This window comes from Lagopus muta, chromosome 1 (assembly GCF_023343835.1).
Source record: "Lagopus muta isolate bLagMut1 chromosome 1, bLagMut1 primary, whole genome shotgun sequence".
In the NCBI taxonomy this organism is placed as follows: domain Eukaryota; kingdom Metazoa; phylum Chordata; class Aves; order Galliformes; family Phasianidae; genus Lagopus; species Lagopus muta.
Genome location: NC_064433.1, coordinates 2582728 through 2601846, shown reverse-complemented (window position 1 = coordinate 2601846; position 19119 = coordinate 2582728). Strand labels below are relative to the sequence as shown.

At 44.1% G+C, this 19119-nt stretch overlaps 1 protein-coding gene across 10 annotated transcripts in view; it reads right to left on the bottom strand.

Moving 5' to 3' along the window:
* The window catches only part of PLXNA4 (plexin A4), a 446249-nt gene that overhangs the window by 306295 nt on the left and 120835 nt on the right, over positions 1-19119 (bottom strand). Inside the window, exon 4 of one of the 10 annotated variants that reach the window (XM_048965444.1) lies at positions 7032-7568. The exons of the other annotated variants lie outside the window; for them this stretch is intronic. Within the exon in view, the coding sequence (XP_048821401.1) occupies positions 7512-7568 (57 nt within the window). The 3' untranslated portion in view covers positions 7032-7511. Of the gene's footprint in view, positions 1-7031; positions 7569-19119 lie in introns of those variants that run through there. 10 annotated transcript variants of the gene reach the window in all.

Genomic DNA, 19119 nt, shown 5'->3' with positions numbered 1-19119 from the left:
AGGGTCCTCCTCTGTGCTCTATTCCATCCTGGGATATTTGTTCCTGTCTCTGTGTCACATCTCTCTTGTGCCAACACTGGGCTCACAGTGCTATACAGTGAACCTGACCCAGCTGAAAACTAACTTGGTAATAAATAAGTATATAATCTCAGCCCCTGCGTTGTTGCACATCCAGTGACCTCTCTGCACGAGGGGGATGTAATGATGTGATAAGTGGTTGGGAGGTTGGGGCCAGAGTTTGAGGTGGGGGTTTTTTTTGAGTTGTTCATGTTGTTTGGAGCACACATAAAATGAGAATGTTACAGGTGCAGAGGTGCTACAGCTGATAGTCTTCCCTGTCAAATAGTGTTACTGTGCTCTTTGCATCTATTGTAGTTTCCATGGAAATCAATTGGAGGCATTACTTTTGGAGCGACCAACATACTACTACACCATGGCACATGGTCACTCCAAAGCCTTTTTCAAGACCGACAGAACCAGCCTAAAATCTGCAAAATGCAATATGGCACGGGAGGAGGGAGAGAAGGGCATTGCCAACACCTGAGGGTGGTTTTAGAGGAAAGGGAACTCAGCAGTACTCAGTGCAGGTGTTCTGTGACATGCCAGCAACATGGTTCTCTAGACAGCCACAGATTTGTTATGCTAATATTCCTGTCTCCTTCTGAGATTATCAAAAGGCAGGTGCTGTCACACACACACACAAAAATTACAGCTGGGGATGGATGGATGTGACTGGTGTTTATTGCTCATGCACTACAGGGAAGACACTAAAAAGAAAAAAGGATTTTACCATTTTCCTTCAGATCTGTTTATGAAATCTCTCCCAGCTGGGAGTCATTGGACCAAATAATCATTCCAGGAATATGCTGAAGTAACTGCACTGATTTCTATGGAGTGCCTCCAGCCCAGGTTGGAGTAAAGGCAGCAGGAATCCAACCTCCCCTTTTTAACGTAGGCTGGCCTCAAAAGCTGCCAGCCCCAGGGATCCGGGTGGTGTGGGATGCTTCTGAGCCTGCAGGCACAGCCTACAGTCCTAGACAGGCTTCAGGAAGAGCTGCTTTAGTTTTCAAGCTCCTAATTGAACTAATTGAGCTTCTGCAATTTGCAGAGTTAACCCTCCCCTCACTCACTGCGGGAGACCAAAACCTTACTGCTGGTCTGCTTTTTGCACAGCACTTCCCACAACAAAGGGGAGATGGAAACTGTTGTTGCTCCCGGACCTCTCAGGGTCTCCCTTTGATTGCTCTATTTCCTACCAGTGTCAGCATTTGTGCTATTAATGATCATGACCATGGGTCATTAAAAAACATTCCGGGCAGCGGGGGGAGGATGGGATAGACTGCAGCCCTATGAGGAAGGATTAGAGCCCTATCGCTATTAAAGAGTGAATATTCACCCCATCCAATTAAAGAGATCTTTGCCTAATAGCGGGAACACCACTCCTTCAACTCCCCTCTGGCAGGAAGGCAGCTGGAAAGCTGCAGAATAATTTTATCACCCCTGAATAAAGCCGAGGAGATATCTGACAAAGAAGCCTGTCTGTTTCCCTGCATCTGAGGTACCCACTCCAAAACATGAAAGCGATGCTGCTCGGGGAATCACAGGTTGTGGTCTGATAGCGTTCGTAGGGATGTTTCAGCCAAAGGGAACCAGTGGTTGCAGAAAAGGGAACCTCCAATTTCGGTGTCCTTTCATTTCCTTTTAAAGTTAATTGGATTAAAATTTCAATTGGTTGGAGGTGTATTTTTGCACGTGGGAGATAAAGATGCATAAATACCAGCCTTGTCAATGGGAGAATAAATCAAAAAAGAGGAGGAAGAGGCCGTGATGGCTGAAACAGTGCTCACATTCTCGCTTCTTCCTTGGGCTTGGGTAAAGTAAGATCTCTTTGATTCAGAGCTGTGAGCTTGATCTTAGGACTGGAGTGGGAAGAAGTCTTTTCCTTTTCCATTAATTCAAGACAAAACAGCAGTGAGCTGTGAAGGGGCCAAACAGGAGTTTGGTAAAACGAGCCCCGTGCAAACAGCTCCATTTCTCATGTCCAAGCTACCCATGGGGTATCTTAGAGATGAAGGGAAAAAAAAGCTCCAACAGCCATCATCCCCACCACTCCCTCAGCACAGCCTCCCCCAGGGCTGCTTCCAATTGAGAGCAGCTTCCAGTATTGCTTGTCCAAGAGATCAACCACCAACCAACCGTGCCTCCCTGTGAGATGCTGCACAAAGAAAAAAGATCTGAACTCACATTTCTTCTCTCTCTTGTCCTGCAGCCTTTGCTCTCCTGGCCTCCAAAATGAACCCAGTTCCCATAACTGGACTCCCATCTAGTTGGATCCCACTGAACCTCCAAGCAGCTTTTACCTATGGAACTGACTTGTCCAGGTTACTGGCTTTAACCTCCTTGGATGAAAAAGATACTAGAGAACTATGGCTACTTCCCCCACCAGTGATGGATTTTTAACAGATAAGTAACTGGCATGAGTGGTCTCTGTAAAGCAGACCTCTGTACCCAATTGTTATCCATTTGTTTGTGGATTTCTAGCAAACACATTGTCAGGCTGTCTACAGAAACCTACATCACCACCACACGGAGAGAGAAATTAAAGAAAAAAAGAAAAAAGCTCTTCTATTTATTATAAAACTTTAATTAGCTTTAAAGAGTGACTGTCGTGCTGTCTGACACTTTAAAGTGTTCTGTACGGTAGGAGACATAAAACATGAATCATTGCACTTGTTTTTCATCGTCTCTCTTGCCACATTTGCTAATTATTTAATCTTCCATGTCAGAAGCAGGACATTTGCTCCTTTTTCTGCTCGTTTTTTTCTTTCCTATTTTCTCCCACGCTCAAATACAGCATGCATGCAGTTTGGGCATGGAGGGCACAGATTTGGAAGAGTTAGGGTCTCAGAAAGGGGTCATACACATACATTTCTTAACACATATGGTTAAGAAATCATTTTCAACCCCCTCCTGCTGTGTGCAGGCTTACCAACCTCCAGACCAGGTTGCCCAGACTGCAGGCTCCCATAAGCATTTGCTCATGGCCATATTGGGCATAAAATGTTTGACCCGTGCTCACAAGAGCTGCTCCTGACTCGTTTTGCCCATTAAGGTCTATTGCCTGCATAGGGGATGGGCACAGGTGATAAAGAAGACCAAGACTTGCTTGTGTAACAACTCCTTGAAGCGCTATATAAAATCATAGTATATCCTGAGTTGGAAGGGACCTCTGAGGATCATTAAGTACAACTCCTGGCTACACTCAGGATCAGCCAAAAATCAGACCAGAATCACACTACTACACTGGTGTGCTACCTTGGTGGGACAGAACTGTTCTTCTTCATTCAGATTAAAGGAAGTTCTCACTTCAGAATGGGGAGAGCAGTATTTTCATACATCTGTTTACACTGCAACCATCAACATGGGAGTTCACACACGTTCCAATCCACATCCCCAGGATAGCGTCCTCCCTAGAAATCCTATATCCACTAGAAATGCTTCCATTTTAGAGAGAAAAAATAATTTTTCCAATTTGCAGAACTGGAACAGAGGTCTTTAAACAATGAAAGACATCCTGTGGGCAGTAAGGAGAGAAAGCCCAAACAAATGGATCATGTTTTTATCCACTCTAAGAGATTGCTTGGGTTGGAAGGGACCTCAAGGAAGGACAGCAGCAAGCCAGCAAACCCTGTCTTCTCCTTCCTACTGTGCAGAGCAGGGCTTGCAAGGTATGGATCTGGATTCTCTCTGGTTGGGAAAATTAGGCTTTCTCCTTTGTCTGTAGCAATGAGATCCTAAGGGTTGGTATCCCATGGAACTGCTCCCTTTTGCACGCCTGCATGCCCATGTTGTGATTTGTCAGCAACATTGCCTCTGATAACAATTTTCTTAAATTCTCCACCATTTTTGAACATAGGAGATAGGAGGGAAGGAGAGGGATGAAAAAGAGTCTCAGATGTTAGCCGAGAACAAAATATAATATCACCAATATGCTTGCATAATTTTATGGCACTTTCTTCCCTTCTGTGGTCTTCAAAGGGCATCCCACAGCTTTTGGCAAGGCCTTTTGAAGCAGAAGCTTGTCACCAGCCCAATGCCAGCTCAGGCTTTAGCATTAGCAGGATTTAAGGTGACTGTTGATATCATTAATAAAAACGTTTGAATACAAATGCCTACTGGCAGTCAGCAGCAAAAGCATGGGCCCAAGGACTGCCCAGCAGGGGCAAGAAACAGGACAAGGACCTGCCCTAATTCTGGGTATTTTGGATACAGAGGAAGGGATTTGCTCCCCAGGCTGGCACTGCTTCAAGCAATCACCAAGAAATCCAAGGAAATTTCTTAGCTCTGCATCATATGGCACCAGAGAACACATGATCCCCTAGTTCCCATGTGTGACAGCAGCAATGCTGCCACCCCGCCTATCCTTAAGCTCAAAGCTTAAGGAAGAAAAAAGAGGATCAACTTCAGAACAAGGCCAACCACGAGACAAATACTGAAGAGTTAATGCAAGGGAAATGTAGCAACACAAAATCTCCCCGAAGAACTCCAGCAATTCTCCCATCTCTGGCTTCAAGCTATTGACTTGCACGACCTGAGGATCCTTTTATAGTACAGCTTCCAGGTTGAATCAAATAACTTTTTAGGTCACTCCAGCCTGGGCTGTTTTGGAACACACTGCCCAGGGAGGTGGTGTAGTCACTGTTGTGTAGGTGTTCAAAAAAGGGTAGATGTGGCACTGAGGGCATGGTCAATGGGCATAGGCCAACAGTTGGACTGGATAATCTTAGAGGTCTTCCCAACATTAATGATTCCATGATGCTAAGATGTTCTCTTGCAAATGCAATCCTTAGATGTGTTCAACTTGACACTCAGAGTATCTGAAGAAGAGACTTCTGAACCCATGAAGACTCTCCAGGTATTGCATCCCTCCCCAGACACCACATATTATAACAGTACTGTGAACAATGTGCAAAGCATTATCGCAAAGGGGCTGCTGGAACAATTTACTGACCCGCGCAGGCAATCAGCTTATGATATGAGGAATGGGATCGTGTCGGTTGAGCAGGCACAGCTGCTAATGTTATTCTTGTTCATCAGAATACTTAATCCGACTTTCTTTTTTTTTAATAAAAATAAATCCTCAATGACTATTTGCCCAAGGCTTTAGTTAGAGCAGCTAATAGGGCGGTCACATGCACTGAACCCTCTGCACGGAGTAGTGAACTGTATCAAGATAGCAGAACTCAAAGAGGGAGGACAGGAGGAGACCAAATAGGGTAGAAAAAATGTGTGCAAAACGCTCTGCACAGGAGCAGGGAGCCTGCGGATAAATGGGTGTGAGCAGTACTAATATATCTGTGTGCAGGCCTCTGAGGGAGCGGTCAGGAATTGCTACAGCCCTTAGAAAAATGCCCCCAGTAGAGGGTCACAGGCCCTGGGGATGAGAAACATGAGCCCAAATGAGCAAGCACCCAGGCAGCTGATAGAGGGAGCTCAGGAAGAGGAACGCCAGAAGGGCAAGTCCAGCCCTAAGCAGGAGGTTGCAACATGCAGTGGGCTTTTTTAGCCTTTTTTCTTTAGTTCTGTTTACAAACCCCAATTATCCATCTCTTCTGAGAAGTCAAAGCGGTTCACACCCATTCTGGCTCAAACAAGGACCATGGTCTGGGCACATCATCCCTCTGAGCCAAGTCCTGAGCCCGTCTATCAATGCCACACAAGTTCTGCAGCCAACAAGTTTCCAAGACTCACATAGCATACAAAGGAAAGCAAAGAAATGCTGGAAGATCAGACCCTGAGCTGAAACTAATTGTTCAATAAGCCATGAACAATGCAGCGTTCGTGCAGTTTGCTTTTCTGCCTTTCATCTGCAGGAAGGAAAAATAAACAGTTCAGAGAGAAGGGTGAGAGGTGCCAAGAGACAGAACAGCATTAAGAGCCAGTAGTACAAGGAGATGCAGTATCTGAAGCAGGATGGTGCTACAATGCTTCCCCAGCCCTGCAGAAGCACTGCCTGCCCTCTGAAGTGAGTTGTTTCCCTGGTACTGTCATTGCTTCGGTCAAAGAGAGCTCGATTCAGCTCAGAGTAAATCAGCTGTGTGATATCAGCCGTATCAGAGTCCAGTCCCCAAAGCAACTGAGAAATAAGACCTTCCATTCAGGGCTATTATTCTGGGAACAGCAGCATCTCATTCAGAGTAGATTAATTGACAGGAATTAAAAACATACATTGATAACTCCGGACATACAGAACATTTTTATTCATGTTGGAAAGAAGCCCAGATGTAATAGACTTGCACAGACACCCGCTGCCTCTCCCCCCTCCTTGGTGCACTAAGAACTATCAGCAATTTCTTTCCCAATCCTTAATGAAGCAAGGGCAGCATGAGATATGGGGCATCCAGTAAGACAGCATCCCAGCAGCCCTGGCACAAGGCAGATTGCTGATCTTCTCCTGACCGCAAAAATTAACCATCTCCCCAACATATGGGTCCCAAAGAGTCTCCTGCAGAGCCCATTCCTCTCCCCACCCCTACAAGGAGGATAATCCCCTTATTGTTATTTAGAGACACAGAGAGTGATCTGATCCACAACTCCAAAATCCCAGTGTCTAGGAAGAGAGGAGATTAGAGATTCACCTCCCATAAAGGGGAAGAAACGAAGACTCAGACAGCCTTGAAATCTGTGAGCCTCTGAAATTTGGATCCAGACCCAAATTTTTCAGATGCAGCCCAGTACCATCAGCACGTTTGGTGTCTGTACAAGGGGCTTGCTGCAACCTAGCAACTAACATCCGAGAGCATCAATAAGCTCAAAGCTTAAGGAAGAAAAAAGAGGATCAACTTCAGAACAAGGCCAACCACGAGACAAATACTGAGGAGTTAATGCAAGGGAAATGTAGCAACACAAAGTCTCCCTGAAAAACTCCAGGAATTCTCCTATCTCTGACTTGAAGTTATTGACTCGCACAACCTAAGAATCCTTTTATACTAAAGCTTCCAGGTTGGACCAAGTAACTTTTTAGGTCCTTTCCAACCTGGGCTATTCTGTGAGTCCATGCATCTATGTTTCCCTTGATTGTTCTGAATTGGGGTGCTCAGTTTTTCTCTGGGAGTAAAAGCATAGCACAATACAGAGCAAGTGAAATTACTGCAAACATTTGGCACTCAGAGAAGCTTCCTCGTAGACAACAGGATGGGAACAACCTGATTTCAAACATGCATGTTGGCAGTGATTTTGCCTGAAGCAGATCCCACAGTGTCTCTGGAGAAAGTGCTGCCCTGCTGGAGGGAGTTCAACTGGATAAAGTCAACTGGAAAGAACATGGGTCTCATTGATGGAGGGCTCACAGAAATAAACAGGACCAATGCCATCAAGACAATTGCTAAATGTTTTTATCTCTAAACGTAATCCCATTGCATGCTCATGTATGGAAATGGGGAATCTCTTTTGCATATGTCCCAGGGTCACACCAACCTGGTGCAATCCTGCTTCTTCTCCTGCTCCATGCCTCAATGTGCCAGACACATCCAGGAGGCAAATCCCAGGTCAGACCACCCATTTGGGACCTGGAAGGAGAGCAGGGAACATATGTGGTGCCACAACATATATCTATGTAAGATATCATCTGTAAAGAAATCTGTAGGGAATTTGGTCAGCTCTAGACAGGATTGAGATGGCCATGATGTGCTGAGATTGGATTTTGACACTGGGACACCAGCACACCTTCCATCACTCGGGACAATTTATGGCAGACCAAAGAGTCTCTCAAATGATTTATCCCACAAAATTAATCTCTCTTCCTTTCACATACGGTCTTTTTGGTACCAAGTAAGGACCAGACAATGAAAAACACCCTTTGCCCTTTCTCAGAGCTTGTCATTCCTTAAATAATAATGACAGTAATAAAAACACAAACAAACAACAAATCCTGGACTGTTTTGCCCATACTTAAAAATAAGTGCCAGGTCAAGAGGGAACTGAGATCCACTGAGATCTTTCTATCTTTCAACTCAGAAATGGTCAAGAAGTTTTTTAATGTATCAGAAAGCAGTGAAGAATATCAGGGAAAGGGTAGGAAATGCTGTTCTGCAGGGTATTTGAGCTATATCTAGCAGCACTTCAGAAGTGGGATGTCAAAGCACTGCCGTGTGCTATCCTTGATTCAGTGACCAAACCTATTCTGAAGTGCGCATACTCTTTGCTATAATTAATATCCACCTTTTTCCAACTTCTGGGACTGAATTGCTGTGGCAAACCCATCTTTGCTGTCTTCCCAGAAGCCATGCTGCATCCCCAAACCTTTCCATGAGTCAGCAGGGAATCTTATTGACGTGCTTGTTGTGGCAGCAAAACTAACTGCTGGGGTGATTTCACCAGAGCAACACGTCAATCCCATTTTCTATTATTAGGCATCTGAGTGTTATGTTCATTGATCCTGGGCACTAAATTACCTCAGGGATTAACAATATTTTCAACACGTGGACAAAAATCCATGGAAGCTTAAAGAATACTCAAGCGCAAGATTCCCAGAGGTCCCTGAGGACTGTGTTTTCTTTAGTTTACACAGACACATCAATATATCTCCTTAATTTCATTTCACTATTCCCCTCCCATAGTATGTACATTCTCCCTAGATTGACTTGAGGGAGTTCTTTTTATGAGAGATGGGAAGAGACACTGCCCAACTCATTAGGTTTACTTTGTGTTTTGCAAGCTTGATGATCAAGCTTCAGGACGAGGTTGAAAACATGTTTAATTCTTCTGGTTTTCAAAGGAATAAAATGTAAGTATTAAGGCCTCTTGTGAATGCAACACGTGATGTGTGATTCCAAAGGGATCTTATTATAAAAGTCTAATTAATGTCCTATTACAAAATGAGATCGAATAAATATCCCCATTAGCTAAGCAAAGATGGGCAGAGATTTTAATATGCAAAACCAACAGTGAAGAGGTAAATGGAATCTCAATGAACAGCCCAGAACAGATAAGAAGAGCAGACAGTCCAACTTTCACAATGCACAGAGAAGTACAGTAGGTTGATACTACAAATGGATGATACACAGATGTGTCATTCCATGGCAGACACGAACCAAACTGTCCTGGATGCTGCCTATGGGCACTCTCTATAGGCTGTAGAAGGAGTGAAAGTTCCAAGTAGTTCCAAGAAAGTTCCTAGGTAGGTTCCTACTGTCATAAAACTCTGCCCTTGAATGTCACCCATCTACTGATATACTGCAAAGAATGTTTAAACAAGTTAACAGCATTAACAGTGATGAGGTCCCAACTGTGCTGCCCACTCTAAACCTAGAAGGGTTTCTCTTGCTTCTGCAAAGTTACACCAGCACACATACAATCAAAATTTCGTCCATTAGTGCTCACATTTACCTTCTGTTCAGAATGCAATTTTCTTACATCTGCTCTAGCTAACAAGCAAATAGGAAGGGTGAGACACTGAAGGCAGAAAAGACAGGAGCAGTAACTAAATGATGGCTAATGGGCAGCTGATCGAGTAATAGGACAGATGCAGAGGGAGATGAATAGAATAGATAAACAGGCATCAGACCCCAATCTCCCAGCAGTTACAGTCTGTTCTGGAAATCCTAATCTTCTGCAATAATTCTCTCCAATAATTCCAGTTAAATTAGTTATTATCCCCCATTTGTGTTTGTCCCTGGAATTATTTTGGTGGCATGGATCAAAGAAACACCACAGGCTTTAATGTGGCATGTGGTTTTAAAAAGTCAGAGCATTAGAAAGTGCTCCTCATGTAATGCATTCTTGTCTCGTGCTGGAAAGTGGCTCTTTAACTTCTAATTAGCGCATCTCAGGATCTGTCCAAACAACCCTGCCGTGTCTCTCCTTGCAAACACAAACAGATGAAGTTCCTCAGGGACCCTGAGCCAGCTCAACACCTATGAGGGACAGCAGTGCTATCACAATTAATAAAGCATGAGCAGGCACTAAACAGTGCTGAACCTAGCTCTGTAAGCGTAACCCAATCGTTCGTACTTTATTTTCCCTTTCCCATCTGATGGAATGAAAAAAAAAGCCTTCAACAACAAAGAAAAAAAAAAGGGGGGAGGGGGGTATGAAACAAAAAGGGGAGTGAAGAAACAAAAAAAGATCTAATTACATGTTTAATTCAAATCTCTACCAGTGATTAGGATATTTTATTGACTGATCGCCTGCCAAACGTTCTGGTTTAAATCAAAGCTGCTCCAAAGGTCCTCATGAGCCATAAAAGAGATACAGAGTTTGGAATTTTTCCTCTGCCTTGAAAAGTCACTGGCTCAGATGTGACACTGAGAAGGGCCGGGAAAACAGAGGACAGGGGAATGACAGTAAGGTGGAAAAATGAGAGGGAGTCTGATGGAGTGAAGAGCTTAAATCTTTGGCTGGAGAAAGACTCCTTTAAGATATGCAGCAATCAGCATGTGAAAGCAATCAGTGTATCTTTGTATATAGCTATGATGTGAAGCAAACAGAAGTGTGCAGGAATGTTGGCTACTATCAGCTGGTCATGGAGGTGAGAATGGGATGAGTCCTGTCATACCACCACACACTACAGCCAGCACAAGAAGTGAAATGCAAGGAAAAAGTGCTGGGACGTCTTTCTTATCAGCCAAACAGGGCAGGAGAGGCAAAAGGATCCCTCAAAAAGTGAAGTAAGGGAACAGCAGCAGCTCTGAGGTCCCAAAAAAGCACCATTTTATCCACAGAAGTAGCAACATCCTCTTGTAACCACATCCACCCCCAAGAACACATTAGCAGCAATGAGAATAATGTCTTTCCACTCAAAACTCAAAGAGCAACATGCTTTTATGAATGGAAGTGCAACAAGTGGAAAAAAAAGATGCTGGTTTGGAGGCAGAATAGGAACTGAGAGGATCATGCTCAGCAACATGGCCATGCTCTGCCCAAGCCAATCAAATGAACTGGTGGGGTTGCCTGTACGTTTCCTTCCATTTTCAAAGTTTTATTTAGCAGACCAAATCAGGTTGAGGTTCAAGTCCACAGGAGGAAGAACTGATCAGAAAGCTGAAGACAAATACCCTACAATGCCCACCTTGCCCATATCCAAGACCAAACCGAACAGATCTCTACACCTCTTATATCCACAAAGTCCCCATGTAAAAGAAACTGGATTTCTGGATTAATTTATAGGTTCCCACTTTCAGAGATGCACAAAATTAAAGCCAGTCTTGAGAAAACGGCCAGTTTACACCAACAGTCTACACGAAGCTCAGCAGCTCCAATAAACCCATAGTCCCAAGTGCAACTGGCCAGGCCCATCAAGAGTTGCCCAAGGGAAAGCCATAATCTGCTTTCTAACATGTAGAAGGCCCATAAACAAATGATTAGACTTCTGTGCTTGTGCTTCCCTAATTTGCAAAATGTTGATAATGATCGAGGCTAATTGAAAATTTCCCATCAAACATTATTAGGATGGGGAACAGGGGCTTTGAATGTACCAATGGCAAAAGGCTTGATTTCCCCTATATATCTGATTTCTAACAGTAAAACAAGCAAGCAAACAAAATGAAACCAAAGTATCCTCTTAAGTCTTTGTTAAAGGGAAAAATGGAAAACACCTGCTATTTTCTGGACAATTCAATGACCTCCCAGACCTCCTGAAGCTTCTAAGGTTTCTTTTATTTCTCTTTTAAGTAACTGCAGATGACTAAACAGAAGGCTAAGTAGAGCAAGCTTTATTTTGGATATTCATACAAAAGTCTGGGTCAGTTCTGAGCTAAGTCTTTGGCAGTGCTGCCAGGGAAAGACACTTATTTGCCAGAGAGAAGGAGATTACGGTGATGAAGAAACTGCACAAGAATGGCCAAATTCTGTTGTTTTGGTGTTTTTTTTTAATCTGGTCTCATCAGATTTTAAAATATCAGTCACTGGCAGGGAGAAGTGCAGGCCAGGACTCTGCTATCACCATGTTTTCATGGGATCTGGATGGCTATGTCTGTGGGTAAATACATAAACCACATTAAAGCTTATTCCCTAGCCCCAGTACCTGTTCATATTCATATTCCCACCTGAATGGGAGCTGCATTGAAACTGCCAACTGGGGACAAACTCCAGCCCAAGCTAGGTCCTTTCCAACCTAAGCCATTTTATGATTCTAACCCAAACAACATATGGGAGCTGGGAATTAAGCTGTGGGAACAGCATGGACCAGATCTTGTGCCTGCTTCACTTTCTGACCCTGATGTACCTTGGAAAACCAAGCCATACTGGTGGCTATCAGCGTGGGTGGGAGCCCTCAGCAAATCATCAGCAACCTCAAATCTGGAGGTCAATGTACTTAAGCACCCCTCTAATACAACTCTGGCTTAGGCACCTGCCTTGACTTTTCACCCAGTCAAGACTAGACTTCGTTATGATTTAATTGCAGAGGTGAACAGAGGGCCTGGGGCCAAAGCTGCCATTTCCATTAAGCAAATTGCCGTGTCCATTCATTGCCCGCTCTTTGCCCAGGAGAGCAGGGCCAGCAAGAAACATAGAGGGCAGTCATCTGCCTGCATCATTGCACTAACAGATACACACACATAATGATGTACAACAATGGTATCGAGCAGTTAATAATGTAGGATAATTAGCAGAGCCCTGATGAAACACGTAAGCAGAAACTCACTAAAGGATATGGGAAGACTTCCATCAGCATCAGTAAAAGCTTTGGATCAGATCCCAAAATACTCATTCATGTATTAGTGAGTTTTAGACACCTAAATCCCTCCCTGCAGTGTGCCTTCAAACCTGGCCTTTAGTTTTGTTGCTGCCTAAAAGCAGAAGAGAAGCTGGAAAATCCAAGAAAAGAAATATTACTGACAAGGGTTGGGATTTCAAGGAAAACTGGCTCCAGCAGGACAGGATTTGCTGCTGCTGAGAACTCAGGATCCTTCTGTCAAAGACAGACCAGACTGGAAATCCCATTTACCACTTATCTGAGTCATAGGAAAGTTTAGGTCTGAAACCCTGCCCAAATCCTGTCTGTACTGTGGCTTGCAGAGTGATCATGAGACTTCCCTTGAGCATAGGAGGAAACTCAACATTGCCATTGTCTTGATCCATGTGAAAGCCAAGCAGGAGGACAATATCATCCACATTGCTTTGATTTTAGTGAGTACTGTTGGTGATAGGTAGATGGTTGGACTGGATGATCTTGAAGGTCTTTTCCAACCTTGGTGATTCTGTGATTGTGTGATTATCCTGATGCACAGTGCTGCACAGCTTTGGAAGAACCACGATGCTAAAGAGCTCAAAAGAAAGAAAGAAGAAGAGCTGAGGGATCTTGAACACATCTTGAATTAGTTTATGTCATTTATTATTTTTTTTTAATGAAAAATACAATTGGATGGAGGATCATCCTGCTGGGACGCAGAGACTTAGCGAGGTGAACCCATGAAGCACAGGGAAAATCATCAACTCATAGAATCGTTAAGGTTCGAAGAGGCTAAGATCATCTAGTCCAACCATCGACTCATCACCACCATGAATGGTGCAAATCCCACAACTTTGGTCTTCTGCTTGTGTTTGCTCACTTAGATAAAATGTCACATTTGGAGAGATTCTGCAAGTGTGACCGGAGGCTTGTTTAGTGTCAGCAGGAAGGCTCCACTTTGATTTCCTTTTAAATGAGCATGGTAGAAAAAATACTCCTTGCAAGGCAAAAAAACAAAAAAAAAAATCATTAAAAACTGTCAAACTACATGATCCTGATTGAAAACAAAGCAGTCTGTACCTCTCTCTACTTTAGCACAAAAGCCCTGCATCAAAATCGGTAAGCCCTCACTAAATGCTTTGACATGGAAACATGTTGTCTTGTTTTGAAAAAGAATCCACTGGAAAATTATGGATCTGCCTGAAAACACAGCAGCAGTGTGTGCCAAAGTCTAAAGGGAGTTTTTGAAAATGACACAGAGCAGATGCTCTCCACTCTGGCAAATGCATTACACTGGAAACCCAACAAATGCATGGTGGGCACACAACTCTCTCTCCTTGCGTGATGCTTGCATTCAGAGAAGAGGAGGATAAAGTGATGTGCTTCCTTCTGCTGGCTGTTGTTGCTTTCCTTAGATAGAAAATAAACTCTTAAATCAGAAACTCCACAAGGCTGGAGCTGGAGGACCACCAAAGACTCTTCCCAACCTCATTAATTCTATGATTTGCACAGGTCCTTCCATGCCAAAGTAATCATGTAATCACAGCATCATTAAGATTGACAAAGACTGCTAAAACCATCTAGTCCAACCACCAACCATCCCCACTAAACCATGTCCCTCCATGCCATATCTTCCCTTTTCCTAAGCACCTCCAGGTACGGTGAGTTCACCACCTCCCTGGGCAGCCTGTGCCAGTGCCTCAACCACTATCTGAGAGAAAGTTTTGCCCAATATCCAAACTGAACTTCCCTTATGCATCTTAATGCCACCACCTCTTGTCCTAACACTGTTACCCGGGGGAAGAGGCTGACCACCACCTCACTACTACCTCCTTTCAGGCAGTTGGTAGAGAGCAATAAGGTATCTCCCCTGATCCAGCATGCTTCAGGGACTGGCAAAGAGGTGCCTATTCTCATCCATACAAGAAGCAGTTACTTACAATTAATCACGATGCGCAGTGCATGGTTGTGTAATACAAGGAGCTGAGCATCATCTGTCCTCCTAGCATAACTCACTAGCATAGCTGAAGACTTACAGTTCAGATTTGCCAGTACAGAATAAATTATCAGGCAAACTTGAAAGAAGACGTGAAATTTGCAGAAGGGAAAAAGTTGCTGGGGGGGGGGATCAATTGCCAAACAGAAAAGCAGGGGAAGGAGCAGAAAGGTGAGTTGAACAGCAGAAGGGGATTAGCTGCAGTGCAGAGCTTGCTGGAGCCTGATCCGCCGCACTGGCGACCTGCACAAATCAATTTGATTCTCCTGCTCTGCCTGTCTTAAATAAAGAAGAACATGTTTCCCCCATGCCTGTGTCACCAGCCCGTGTCACATGTTCTGGGTGACATTTCAGACAACTATAATTGATCACTATTTAGGAAGGAAAGCAAGGAAGCTCCCTTTCAAAGCTGAGCTCTAAGTGTAGGGATTAACCCTTGGCAATGCATTTGTCATGGAAATCAAATCCTGCAGGAACAGAATCCTGCACACTGATGATCTCCACTGGTTTCAGGGGTTCTGCAGTGGTTTTATGGGTCCCTCTATGTGTTTTGAGGAGGCCAAACAGAGCAGGGTAAAAAGCTGAGCAGGGAGAAGATGAACACAGCCTTTCTTCATAGCTTCCTGCTCATCACACATCCCTTCATCATCATCACTTCCATGCAAAAACTGTTGTTTCAGCAACCCAAAAAAATCTTGTGGTTCTGCATCGTAATGCCTGGACATGGCAGCACTGGAAAGAGAGATGCACACTGTAGGAACAGAAAGAGAAGTCCACACAGAGCTCTTCTCCATGCCTGTTGGCTCAGGTGAGCTCTAATTCCAAAGTAAGGGCTCTGTTAATGATGTCTGCAGAGACCAGAAACAAATAGTCTGTATTGCTTAGTCTGCATGCTCTAAAAGTGGAGCAGCATCACAGAATCATTAAGGTTGGAAAGGACATCTAAGATCACCGAGTCCAACCGTCAGCCCATCCCCAGTATGCCCACAAATGAATATCACTGCCACAGGGAACATAGGGAAACTGAGGTACGGCTTGAGAGATGTGCTCCTCTGTGTGCCCCTGCAAGTTGTCTGCAAAAGTAGCTCCAATAAGAAGGGAAACTGCCACATTCCTAGCAGGTCAAGAGAACAGTAAGCATCCCGATGTGAATCAGCCTCCTCCACTCTGACTGCAGTAAGGGGAAAAGCTCCATCTCATCCTATCCCATCTCTGGAGAGAGATCCACTGCCACTGTTTTCCATGCACTGCTCTACTGTGTCGTAAGATTTCATAAGCTGGGATAGAGTTGGGGTCTTCACACTCAGGGCTTTCAGTTTTATATATATATATATATACATATATATAAAATATGTTCTCCTGAGTGTCTGATGAAGGACTCAAGAACTCTCACAGTAATTCAAGAGCTTTACAGCTCTCATCTCCTGCTGCATGCGCGAAGGGAATTTCTCAGCCCCAGCCTTCCTAAATATGAACAGCTGGCCACACATATATTAAGCAAATACCTGGGTGTGCAGCTTAGCTTTATAAATCCTGCTTCCTTGTGCCTTTCACTCAGCACACATTTTCTTGCCAGCCCCACATCATGCAGTGCCTCTGGTGTCCCATAACATGGTTGCACACACAGTAAGCTTTGCCCTTAAGTGCAGTGCTGATTCGCTTCTCTCTCTTGTACTCAGCCACCTGCTTTCATTAAACTCACATGGAAACCTTGGAGCCCCTTCTTTCTTAGCAAACTTGTAAATCAACATGAAGATAATTTCCTAATGCCTCTCCATGCACAGAGCAACCAGTGGTCAATTAACTGCGATCAGTGCAAGCAAAGAGGTGGGAGATGCTCAGAGCCACAATGGACCAAGGTTCCTTCCAGTTGGACATCATGTCTTTGGCTGATGCTTTAGGAGAGCACAGCTCAAGCAAAACACACGACATCTGACCAGCTGACTAACACTGTGCAGAGAAATGGGCAGAGGAGAGATTTCAGCTGCCTTTCAGGTTATCAGATGAGATTGTCAAGCCTTGTCATCCAAGGAAAAGACAGACTGTGGGAGTCCTGGGACAACTCTCAGTGCCTCGCCTCTATAATGCAGCTTCTGCTATCTGGATGAAAGAAGCTTACATTGACTGCATCAAAGTGGACACCAAATCAGGTAGGACCAATTTTTGTTTTGGTGCAAATGTTCCATGTGATAACTCCAGAAATGTCTTCTCTACCTCTTACGACCCAAACCCTGGGTACTGTAACACAGAGATACAGAACTGGTCCTTGCAGCATGAGAGCCCAAAGGGCATGGACAGCACTCAAAGGTCAAGCTAGGCTAAAGGAAAGATGAGAATATCTTCATTTACCCACTGGACAGCACGAAAGGGTTTGGTTAAAAAAAAGAGTATTAATGTTCTTAATGCATCTAAGTTGAAGTCAGTCCACATGGCAAACAGCACAGGATTGTGCTGGTTGCCAGTAGTGTGCTGGGATGGTGACTCAGCAACAAATACATTAGGCTGAATATCTCACACATGATCCAACTCACCCTTGGGATGCTTAGGAGAAAAGGATGATAAAATCATCTTCATTTCCAAAGAGGGAAAGTGAAAGAAGGATCCTTCCAACATTAGCTGCAGTTGGAGTTTATCTTTGTAGGTTCCCATCAACTGAGCTGTTCTACTCCATTCCTTTCTATTCTGTTTTTCCATTTCTGTTTTATTCTACCACCACCAAGCAAGGCAAGGACAGACCGAGAGGAGATGGAAAACCCAGGCTGCCCCAGGAGAACATCTACTCATTAGGCCACGCCGCTGTTCCTACCAAACCATCTGCAATCTCCAGATCAGTGTGTGCTGACAATGTGGTATGGATCCCTTAACTACTCACATCAGGTGGGATTTCCAAATGAATTCTTCTATACGTACTGCAGACAGTCCAGACCCTTATCTCTGTGGTCAGTCAATGAGCTCTGATAGCCTTGTGGAGTAGAAAGGCCTAAACTCTAAAGGACTCTTCGCTGTGCAAGACTAAACTGCCTTTGAAACCTAAGTGAAGATTTGCAAAACAATCATTATTGAAAATGGTTAAGTAAATAAAAGAAATACTAGAGTTCTCTAGCCCAAAAAGGCTGCTTATCAGATATCACTGGATGCTTTAAATCCAAGAAATCTCATATAAAGAGCACGTTGTCATTCTCGCAGCTAAAATGTAGGCCAATTCCTTTTTAATAGAATAAGATCTTCCTCAGAGGAGATTATATCATACTGATAATTATCTAATGACATGTTGAGGTTTAGCAGATGGATTAATTTTATTTTACATTATATTGTTTGCGCCACCGGAGAGGTGTGTGGCTGCATCCTGTTGGGTATTAAGCTAGAGCTCTCGTTGTGCACTTCACAGTCAGTGGCAACTGCTGGGCTAAAAACGAGCCTCCTCTGGCTTTCTGGGAAAAGCTGTCTGCAGCATCACATGCTGTAATGTCAATCATAGGGATATGCCAACAACAGCCTTTTAACTGAAGATGAAGGATGCTCCAGGTGTCCAAGTACCAGCCTGAGTCTCAAGAAACTGAGAGGTGAAATCAAACTGTGCAGCAAACATCGATGCCGACCGATATGAATCAGCCCAATATTATAAGATGCAATGTCCTTGACGGCTTCCTCCCACCTGTAGCACTGGGAACAGGGCAACTTTCTGCCCTCCACAGTAACTCACTGCCAAATAGCTCAGACCTCTTGATCTGCAGGAGCAATTTTCCGTGCACTCTGCTGCAGTCTGTACATACAGCAAATCAAATGACTCCACCCACCACCATGCAGAGTGCATGCTTGTTTTAAAGATACTTCCCCATCTATCCACCCCTGCTTCCCAGAAGACTTATTATACATAGGCACATGCAACTGGAGAACCAAAAGGCTGCCAATTTCAGAATATTGAGCAAATAAATTGCTTGCCCTCTAACATACCTCTTTTCTCCCAGGATGACCCAGGCTACTGAAAATCTCATCCAGCTTTCTACAGGCTGGAAAAGGAGCGTGTGGAGTTCGATGTGCTACCAAGCAAAGCTGAAATAAGCAGCAAAGGTGAAAAACAAGAGGACAGAATGACTCTAATGAAGGATATTGACTGATTATCATGCAGGAAGAAATGTGAGTGGTAGCTCCAGAAAATATGCTGAGAATAGCATTTACTGCACTGTGAAACAATTTCCAAGGGATAAAAAGAGGGAAAACTTCATTACCTTCAGCAGAAACAGTCAGGTTGGACAAAAAAACCTTGCAATGAAGAAATAGCCCAGCCTTGACTTTCAGTTCCCTACAAGCCTCACTGTGCTGCAATGGGACCCATGGAACCCAGAGGAGTTTGGAGATTACTGCCTCCCTGAAAGGGTGGGATCAGACTCATGGTGAGAAAATGAAGCAGAATCATTAATGATGGAAAAGATGACTAAGATCATCTAGTCCA